At 39.3% G+C, this 11,128-nt stretch overlaps 1 protein-coding gene across 1 annotated transcript in view; it reads left to right on the top strand.

Moving 5' to 3' along the window:
• Positions 1 to 4,565, top strand: part of NSA2 (NSA2 ribosome biogenesis factor) — a 9,772-nt gene extending 5,207 nt beyond the window's left edge. Inside the window, exons 2-6 of the mRNA XM_038765694.1 lie at positions 591 to 778; positions 874 to 1,024; positions 1,873 to 2,052; positions 2,946 to 3,138; positions 4,384 to 4,565. Of these exons, the coding sequence (XP_038621622.1) occupies positions 591 to 778; positions 874 to 1,024; positions 1,873 to 2,052; positions 2,946 to 3,138; positions 4,384 to 4,451 (780 nt within the window). The 3' untranslated portion in view covers positions 4,452 to 4,565. The remainder of the gene's footprint in view (positions 1 to 590; positions 779 to 873; positions 1,025 to 1,872; positions 2,053 to 2,945; positions 3,139 to 4,383) is intronic.
• The last annotated feature ends 6,563 nt before the right edge of the window (positions 4,566 to 11,128 follow it).

Genomic DNA, 11,128 nt, shown 5'->3' with positions numbered 1-11,128 from the left:
TTATTATTAACCGCTTACTATGTGCAAAGCACTGTTCGAGGCGCTGGGGAGGAGACAAAGTAATAATTTATTAGGCACGGATAAAGTGCTGGGAGAAATACAAGACAAACGGATTGGACAGGAGCCCCACCATGGGACAGGGACTGTGTCTGACTTGATCTTGTATGGGCTCCAGCGCTTAGCACAGCACCTGGGCCCATAGTAAGCGCTTAACAGATACCGTTAAAACAAACATCACAGTCCCTAACCCACCTGATGCTGGCAGTCGTAACTGGAGGGAGGAGGATTTGATCCCCATTTTATAGGTAACTGAGGTACGGCGAAGGCCTTGGAAAGACGTTGAGAACCCACTCCTCATGTTCTGGTTTCTGATGTCTTAGCTCTCCCCGGCCCCACCAACCTTGAACTACTTACCCCATCAGAACACTCTTGATGACTGTTGCCGTCTCCGCTCGGTCCCTGGGATGGATTCCCTTTTGGTACATGCCCCTAGTGAGAAAGTTTGCTTTGGAGGAGTCACGTTTTCTTTATGTGCTTACAAAAATGCTAACGTGCTTACAAAAATACTAATTTACCCCTTTCACAAACAGCCGCAGAACGATTATATCGACTTACACCGCAAGAGGTATGGTTATCGCTTGGATTACCACGAGAGAAAGAGAAAGAAGGAAAGCCGGGAGGCTCACGAACGCTCAAAGAAGGCAAAGAAAATGATCGGTCTGAAGGCCAAACTCTACCACAAACAACGGCATGCTGAGAAGATACAGATGAAAAAGACGTGAGTTTCACCCACCATTGACGAAAACGGCTTGGGACTGTACAGGGGTGGCTTGAACATGCGTGAAATAATTATGCTTGGTTTTTTTTCTATAGAATCAAGATGCATGAGAAGAGAAACACCAAACGAAAGAACGATGAGAAAACGCCACAAGGAGCAGTACCTGCGTATCTGCTGGACAGAGAGGGCCAGTCCCGAGCTAAAGTCCTCTCCAACATGATTAAACAGAAACGGAAAGAAAAAGCTGTAAGTAACACAGTTGAACCGGTTTTAGTCATTACCAGTGTGCTAAATTGACATTAGGAAAGTAGAATGGTAGTTAACACTTCTGTAGGAATGCGTTTGACCAAAGGACAGAAGAGCAATAGAAGAGAATATGGGAGAAATAGCATTAAATCCAATGAATGTCTCCTGTTTTTAAATAGTACTTGAGTAAAAGATTTGTCCTGAGTGATTGCAAGTATAATAATTCTATTACCCGGTTAAAACAGTGGGGAATTAATGTCTTCCGTATACGATTTACCATGTCATTTTTAATCCCTTCTGTTTGTATACTGAGTAATGGCAAAGTTTGTGGCCCTGTATTTAAAACCAGTCGAATTAAAAATAAGTTCCATGAGGGTTGTTTTTCCGTGGAGTTAGAACATAAAATAATTTTCGTTTGAAGGGGAGCTTCAGTGTACTTAATTCTACAATTATCTTTGTTTTTACTATAAATTTTGGCTAGACCACTGTCAGGGAATAGTTTGGAAGCAGCATTGGAAAAAGTCTTAACATATGCTTTTCTTAGTGCGTCATTTAGCTAGAATATAACTCCCATATCAGAGCACTGTTAATGAATTTAAAGATGTACTGTAAATTGTCTTCCATCTCCTTGTGTCCTCAATAGACAGTTTATCGGAAATAACAGAGGGTTGAGGCATTTTCCTAACTTCTTAGAAGAGGGTCATGGCTAGAGATTCCATCAACCCTTTCCATCAGCAGCTTTCAGGACTGTTAGGAATAGTAAAGCCTTTTTTTCTTCAACACAGGTTAATTAACACAACTAAAATGATCACCCTGTCTTTATTCCATTGGCCATCTGTATGTTTTAGGGTAAATGGGAAGTCCCGTTACCAAAAGTCCGGGCACAGGGAGAAACAGAAGTCTTAAAGGTTATTCGTACAGGAAAGAGAAAGAAGAAGGCTTGGAAGAGAATGGTCACAAAAGTCTGTTTTGTTGGGGATGGCTTTACTCGAAAACCACCTAAATATGAACGATTCATCAGACCAATGGTAAGTCATATGTATGGTTCTACCAACTTAAAACTGTGTAACACTGTAGTGCTAGCCCTGACTACGTTTAACTATTCTAAGTCGTCTAACTTGCTGCCCCTAGTAATAATTTGAAAAAGACAACATTTAATTTCTTCCTTAACTTTTGCCTCTAAACTATAGCAGGCAGTGTTGGAAGTGATAGAGAATGATATGCTGGTCATTAACTTCAGCATACTCTATCAAAAGATTTAAAGTGAACAAGTTGATATTCCTAATTTTTTCTAATCAAAATTTCACCTAAAATCTTAGGGGGGAGAACTGTGCAAAGGCTAGTGCAGTGTGGCAAGGGAGTGGGGGCAAAGGAAGCTCCACACTGTCCACCATTCTTCTATCCTATTTATTTTATTTTGTTGGTATGTTTGGTTTTGTTCTCTGTCTCCCCCTTTTAGACTGTGAGCCCACTGTTGGGTAGGGACTGTCTATGTGTTGCCAATTTGTACTTCCCAAGCGCTTAGTACAGTGCTTTGCACATAGTAAGCGCTCAATAAATACGATTGATTGATTGATTGACAGGTGATTTAACAGTTTAAGTGTATGCTATGTCTAGTAGGTTTGCCTATACTAACCAGATTGAAGCCTGTTTGAGAAGAATACAAGGGAGAAGTAGGGGGAAGAGGGTTAGCAAATGTTGCAGGCTTCATTCTTATCCTTAACGGTAAAATGTTTATGCTAAATCTTACGGGAAACTGTTTTCAACCACTGCAATAGAATCTTCTCCAAAACCTTTTCCTTTAGTTCTCGTTTCTCCATAGTCCATGTGTCCTTGAGGGCAAACGAAAACAATGCATTAGAAGCTCGTGCTTTTCACAGTTCCTTCACACTTGATTCTAATATCTTTACACGTTTAACAGGGTTTACGCTTCAAAAAGGCTCATGTGACACATCCTGAGCTTAAAGCCACTTTCTGCCTACCTATACTTGGTGTAAAGAAGAATCCCTCTTCCCCTCTCTACACAACTTTGGGTGTAATCACCAAAGGTACCGTCATTGAGGTCAACGTGAGTGAACTGGGTCTTGTGACGCAAGGAGGCAAAGTCATCTGGGGTATGTATACTTTGAAATACATGGTGTTCCCCATAAGTTTGTTATATTTTAGAAAGATAGTAGTTGTATGTTTAACTTAATACAGCAAGACAATTTAGCCCTATTTGTATTGTACTTACATACTTACTATGTGCCTCAGAGTATACTGAGCAGAGGCAGATACAAAATAATCAGATTAGACACCAGCCCTGTCCTATACGGGGCTCAGTCTTTAGAAAGGAGTGGGATTTTACACCTCCCCACCACTTTTTACAGATGAGGGAATGGAGGCATAGAAGTTAAATAACTTGCCCAAGGTTCCACAGTAGGCAAGTGTCAGAGCTAGGATTAGAACCCAGGCCTTCTGACTCCGAGGCCTGAGCTCTTTCAACTAGGCCACGCTGCTTTCCTACTCCGACAATGCCCTTAGCCAGCTAGAATACAAGCATTGTCAGAAAAAAACCTTCGGGTATGCACCCAACTGCTGTTAAGGCACGTATACTGTAACTAGATTTCCTTAATATGGGGTTTGTCTGGAGCACCTAATGTGTATCTACAAAAATAAGCTATTCATATTCCAGATTTAATTCAATTTATCTACATAATGTACAGGTAGTTTTCAATCAGATCTCTGCTTATTCCAGACATTTAAGTTTCTTCTCCAAAACATTTTCTCTTTAGTTCCAGTTTCTTCATAGTCCATACGTATTTGGGGGCAAACAACAAATAGCAATACTTTAGAAGCTAATGCTTTAATCAATCGTATTTATTGAGCACTTACTGTGTGCAGAGCACTGTACTAAGCGCTTGGGAAGTACAAGCTGGCAACATATAGAGACAGTCCCTACCCAACAGTGGGCTCACTTTACACAGTTCCTTGTGTAACGGGATTTTAATTTCAGTACACTGCTCTGCACACAGTGTGCGCTCAATAAATACGATTGAATGGAAAAAGCTTGTGTTACACACCCTGAACTTAAAGCCACTTTCTGCCTACTTCTTTGTGGTGTAAAGAAGAATCCCTCTTCTCTCTACACTACTTTGGATAGAATTACCGCAAAAGGTAGCGGTTCAGATTTTCCCAACCTATTGTATATAAACAGACTACCACATTTACAAGGTGTATATCTTTAGTGCATATTTAAATTAGAGAGAGGTTTCAAACTAGCATAGTAGATTCAAGGGGAAGTGCTTCTGTTACTGGGGCTTTAAAGCGGAGTTTATGGAATTAAATTTAAATTAATATTTCTCTCATTTCCTCTTTAGGGAAATATGCTCAGGTTACCAACAATCCAGAAAATGATGGCTGCATCAATGCTGTGTTACTTGTTTAATATAACTTCAGCGAAGTATTGTTTTCAGAGAATCTACAACACGCCAAGAAAGTCCCCTGAAAAACTGTACTATTCCATCGGAGGAACAAATTAAAAAGGGACCTGCATTTACAAGTTTGTGTTTTGGGTCAGTTCCAACTTAGGGGTAAAGGAAAACTTGGCCACCCTTTCTAAAGGCTCAATTCGAGTCTCTATTTTCCATCTACACCCACTCCCTTGGATAATTACTTTACTCCCATGGCTTCTGTATGGATGCTTCCCAACTCTTTCTCTAAAGGCTCACATTTCCTCTTGCCTTCCAGGAATCCCTAATTGGATGTTCTGCTGATACCTCCAGTTTAACAGGTCCAAAACAAAACTCATCTTCCATACAAACCCTGTCCTCCCCCGACTTTCCTGTCACTTAACACTCTCCACTCTATCTCACAAGCCTACAACTGGCATTATCCTCAAGTCATATTCAATGCCATAAAATGTTGTCAGTTTTACCTTCACAATATCACTAAAATCTGCCCTTCCTCTCCATCCAGCCTGCTACTGTGTCCTTTAAGTACTTATCCATCCCGCCTAGCGTCCTGCATCAGTCTCCTTGCCGACCTCCCTGACTCTCCCCACTCCAATGCCATCATTATTATTATTACAGTTCTAAAACAGTGGAATAACACTACTCTTAAAATGATTCCAGCCAATTCCCCACATCTTGCAGGTCAAAAAAGCCAGAAGCACCAAACCTAAATGAGCTGTGGTTATTAATAGGAATGTAATATTTAAGCGCTTACTATTTGCCAAACACTACACTAAAAATGGGTAGATACAAGATGAGCAATGCCAACATTATTATTATTATTATTATGAGCAGGAAGGACACAGTCCCTGTCCCACATGGGACTTGTAGTATACGGGAACTGGAACCATTAATTCCTGTTACTAAGTCAGACCTGCCACTACATCGTTTGGTATCTAGAAGTTACGTTACAATATGATGAAGGTCCTTGTAGTAGAGCAGGAACAAAGTCAGGCTGTTTTTGAAACCCATGGCACCATCATTCTGTATAAGTTTTCTAAAGACTTCAGTCAATTCTAGTAGATAAACAGGTTTTCCTAATTGATTCAGTTTTCACCTGCATCTGTGTACCAACCAAACATTTAAGCGCTTAGTACAGTGCTCCAGCGGTTGGTAAAGTGCTTGGCACATAATAAATGCTTAAATTATTATTATTATTATTAGGAGAGGATAAAGGCAAGCTTGTTATGGGCAGCAAACCTGTCAACTCTGTTGCATTATACTTTCCCAAGAGCTTAGTACAGTGCTCTGAAAATGGCAAGCACTGAAATACCACTGATTGATTTACTAGGTTGAGAGCATTTCCTATTGGAAAGAATCAGTATAGCCTGAGAATTTATCTTTAATGCTCTTGAGAGAGAGAAATCAGCAATCTCAAAAAAATTCACATAGGAAAGATGTGGAAAAAATGTGGGAATCAAGGAATTAACTGGCTAAATTAAGATATTGGAGAAGCAGCGTGGCTCAGTGGAAAGAGCATGGGCTTTGGAGTCAGAGGTCATGGGTTCGAATCCCAGCTCCGCCACATGTCTGCTGTGTGACCTTGGGCAAGTCGCTTAACTTCTCTGAGCCTCAGTTCCCTCATCTGTAAAATGGGGATTAAGACTGTGGGCCCCACGTGGGACAACCTGATCACTTTGTACCCCCCCCGCAGTGCTTAGAACAGTGCTTTGCACATAGTAAGTGCTGAACAAATGCCAACATTATTTCCCCTTTTAGACTGTGAGCCCACTGTTGGGTAGGGACTGTCTCTATATGTTGCCAATTTGTACTTCCCAAGCGCTTAGTACAGTGCTCTGCACATAGTAAGCGCTCAGTAAATACAATTGATGATGATGATGATGATATTTTTCCTGATTAGCAAAGATATAATTGCTTCAACCCATCACTTGGTTTTGGACCCTCAGTGTCCAGTGAACATGAAGGGTTAGAGCCTGGATTCTGGTTCAGCCACTCCTGTGTAATGGATATTTAAGTATAATTTGTGCACAATTTAAGTTTCATGAGGATACCAGAAAAACCATAAAATGCCCTTCTGTGGTGAGACGCATTATAGGCTTCCATAAGAAAAAAGTACCTTTAGATTTATAAACCTAACCAGCAAGGGAAAGGGAGAACAGTGCTTTGCACATAGTTAGTGCTTAATAAATGCCATGATTATTATTATTAATAGAAAAATTCACATGTGGCTCCTATTAAAATTATTCAGCCAATAAAAGAAAGTTAGTACACTTGAACATACAGATTTTTTATAAAATTGAAAGGCAAATACCCAAATAAAGTACATTACTTGCCTCAAGTCAAAAGTAGGTTTTTGTCCAAATTATCCTAACAGAGACAAAACTCCATCTGGAGGCAGCATGCTCAACAAAATAGATAGGATGTGGTCTACTTGCGTTTGTAGAGGACAGAATGAGGATGAGTTCGATATAATGCATGGGTTAATTCCTCAATTCTCTGCTTTGGTTTGGTTCTTTGCTATCTGTGAAATAGGCTGAAAAAGGAACTTCTAGTTAAGGGAGAGGACAGAATCTCAAAACAGACCAAGAAACAATCACAAAATATAGGTTTAATCACTACTTTCAAAACATTTAAAAAGAATTTAAGGACAGTACAGGGAAAGAAAAATAGCTTTAAAGTACACTAACAAGGTTTGACAGTAATCTAGAAGAGCAACATGTTGCAACATGTTTAATAAGATTTAGAAACGGTACCACAAATTTATAAAACACCTAACAACATGTATGAGAAGAAAGGTATTTCCTTGAAAGTGAAGACTTAACGTGATAAAATCTTTTATTTTAGGATGGAGCACATAGAATGTAATGTGAACTAGTCAATTATTGCTTACAAATGCATAACAGGTATTTTGCAACTCTAAATCAAGTACAGTTAATGAATGAGTATGGAGATGAAGCACAAGAGGCTGCTGCCCGAGGTTGAAGAAGGGAAGAGATGTTTCATCTGATTACTTGGTGTGAGGGAAAAACTTGTTTCTGGGAAACATTAGGGTCCTTAAAACTGAGAAGCTGACCACATTTAAGACCAAGAATGTCATGTAAACACAATGACATTTCCAATAAGAGGCAAATCAGATCCTGTTATCAGTTTATAAGGGACACAGGAATACCAGCCACAACCTCAGGGTCCTTGGCAAAATTCAGTAACTGCAGGCTTAACTATGACAGGCATTGCAATCACAGGTTGTTTACTACCTTTAAGCTCTGCTCCTTGACTAAATAAAGAAAGGATAGTATTGTTTACTTTCCATTTCTCAGATATTGTTCCTCGGCTGAATTGCACAATTTGAAAGAAACACTCTACAGTCACATCAAGCTCTGCCTGGGTTGCTGATGAAACATAACTAATGAGTCTAATCATTTCAAACGGAAAGGCCTGAAGCTGCCAGAAACTTAATAGGTAGCAATGTAAAACAACTCCTTGCCCCAAAATGAATAATACTCTCCGTAATCTGTTTAAACATTTTTTTCCACACATTAAAAATTCTTATACAAGCCAGCTTTGGATGGGGTCATGCAGTTTCATGCTGAAACCAGATCCTTGAAATCACCAGAATCATTAACCCAACCTTAATATTCCTTTCAGTAAATGGAAGTAACATAATGTGTGCTTTCACTACCCATTTTGGCTACAGAGTTGCTGGGAAATTAGGAAGTGTGTCCACCAGGCAATGCCAACCTGTTTTGGACAAAGTGTGCTACCATGTGAAGAGAAATGGTTTGTGCATATGCACGTGGCATTGGGACGACTGAATTCCATAGCTTTAAATGTTCCTTGGCTTGGGGTTTTGCATAAACACAATCTCCACTTTCTATCTATAAATGGGTATATTTTGAAAGTGGAGATAACATCCAGTTGAGCTGTTTCCTTTTGTTTCTGAAATCCTGAATAGGGCCCACCTTGTTGGCAAAATTTATAAACAAGCTCTAATTTTCACTCTCTCTGTGATCTTTTCAATTTTTAAAAACATGCGAACAAAGCTAACTCATTTTGCTCAACATCCTCAATCTTTAAAAACGATTACATAAAACACCTATTCTTCCCCGTGATTCTTCTCTCCAAAGGCAGCATTTTTAAAAGGTTGGAGCAGCGAACCGTTCCGTAAAGATCATTTTATGACATTTGATGTGTCAGCTAACCGTACAATGAATGAACTGGGATTCAAATTAGCATTTGTCTTTCCATAGACCTGGTATATTTTCATTTTACTCCCTGCAGAAAACATCCTGTAAAAAATCTAATAAGGTTCATCCCACACTCTTTAATAAAACAATTTATTAATTATTGTATTTAATAAAATTAGCCAAATTCTCCTTGGTTTAAGTCTCTATATGAAAGCTAGCATTTTCATTTGACCTAAGCTTTTTGCATGCTACCCCTTAAACCTGGTGAAACTACCGCATACCACCTAAAAAAACAGTCTTTTAAAACTCGGTAAGCTATAAACCAGAGCCGACATGACATAAAAGCTTTTCTAAATGTGTGAATTGAAAGAGTTCACTTGAATACTCACAGGTTAAAAACAACCATAAACAAATTTGCACTTCAAAGAACTAGCTACCATATATGGACAACTATACATGGATACGAACAATTCAAAATTAGTGCAGCTTTCCCCAAAAAGGTCTGGGTTGGAAACTCAATAACTTCAGGCACACTAATTCCAGGCTAAACGTACGGTGAGCTGCTCCTAAGAATAATCCACACCCTTTTCAAGCAAATCAAAATACTTTAAAGGAACAGGGCATGATTCAAGTTAAATATGAAAATATGTAAATATTTAAAAACTGTACAGCCATAAAAATCACAGCAGGTTTTAAAATATATTTCAAAGCAAATAAAAAGGAAGATTAAGCAACTCAACTGAACGTTTTTGTAGTTGAGTCTAAAGTCGATATCGAACGATACATTATGAAGCAATATATTGCTATGACTACCTCACGAAATATGAAAAAAAAAATACCTAAAGCTTTTTTACTTCCTAGCAATACATCACCATCAGTCTTGATTGTTCTAGATCTCTGCCCAGTATGCTTAACAAACAGAAATAAATGGCCATTCTTAAAATATTGTTATTCAACTCTGACAATGAAGCGGAGAGCAGAAAGGAAATCAATCAATCAATCAATTGAAAGGAAAGGAAAGTGTTGAGAAGCTCTAAGAAATGGTTCAATGGTTTGCCTGCTGCACTGACTACCAACTATCAATACTGGATGCTTATTTGGGTACTCTAACTCCCAAAATATTAACCTGAAGGTAACCCTAAATTACCTCATTATAAACCATCTAAAGCTTTGGCATCAGCCCACAGCACCGACAGAGGTGACGTAAAATCGTGACCCTCAGATTTCTTCATATGGAGCAAAATGCTTTTTAATATTCACACGTCGGCCGTCTACTAATCTGGGTGTCTAGTGTGTCACAACAACCAATTGATTTGAAACCAAAAGTACACATTCAATGATGTAAGGGGCAACAGGATGTGTAGGTGGGCACCAAAGAACAGCCAGATTAGTCCATTTCTAGCAAGGGATTGATAGCTCCCAGCCTGCAGGTCTACGAGTGGGCAAGTCGAGGCAAGTCGACCTCTGGCCACATAGCTGGGGCACCGATGCCCACACCAAGTCGCCCAGAGTTTCCACTGCCCCTTTAGGGCTGCTCCCCAATTGGGACTCACTTCAGAAGTCAATGTGGTCATCTTGGGCCTCCCCAGCTCTCTTCTTCAACCGCCCTTTCCCGACTCCCCAGTTGGATGGAAGGGACACCTCATGGGGGTCCCAGAAGTCCAGTACTAGGACTTGAAACTTGCCCCCCGATCCCAGAAATAGGACTAGCTAGATTACCGGGCAATCGCTTGGGCTCCGGCTAGGTTTGCAAATGATGCCAGCAATTGAACGGTCAAAAAAACTGTACTCACTAGACCTAAATGGATGAATGAAACTTATCCTCATAAGAGCATATGCTAGTGCTAAAACATGGAATTAATAAATTATGTAAATGTTCACCACTAACGCAGAATTCAGGGTTAAAGGCCTGTCATTACTAACACCAGATGACGTTCCAGAATATAGTAAACAAAAGTGAAATTAGCTATATGTGCACCCACAGAATGAAGCTAACTACAATTACATAGTCCAAAACACCACCATTTATATACCTTTGACTTCATGCTTCCTTCAAATAATGCCATTTTCTTTCATTTAATGATACTTTGCAATGCCTGGATTTAGTCATGCTTAAATTTTAATAAAAGGTTTGCTACCTAACTCTACTAAAATAATACGATCCAGCAACACCTTTGCTTGACATTAAATGGCAAATTTTTATGATATTTGAATCAACTGGAAATTCCGTTGCTTTGACAGCAGCCTTTAAACTGTCTTAATTTTTAAAAAGCAATGGCCATTTATCTCCACCTGCTCAAGAAGATATATAATTTGATCTGGAGTGAAACTATATAAGTAAAAGATAAAATAAAATAGTACACAGAATGCACAAAATAGCCAGAAAAATGAAGAGAAAGCCTAGTGAATCCTGTCTCCTTAAAGAGGAAAAAAAAAAAATGCACCATAAATCCAATCCGAAATGTTGG

This window comes from Tachyglossus aculeatus, chromosome 23 (assembly GCF_015852505.1).
Source record: "Tachyglossus aculeatus isolate mTacAcu1 chromosome 23, mTacAcu1.pri, whole genome shotgun sequence".
Lineage (NCBI taxonomy): Eukaryota > Metazoa > Chordata > Mammalia > Monotremata > Tachyglossidae > Tachyglossus > Tachyglossus aculeatus.
The sequence above is the reverse complement of the archived record's forward strand: the minus strand, read 5'-3'. Positions and strand labels throughout refer to the sequence as shown.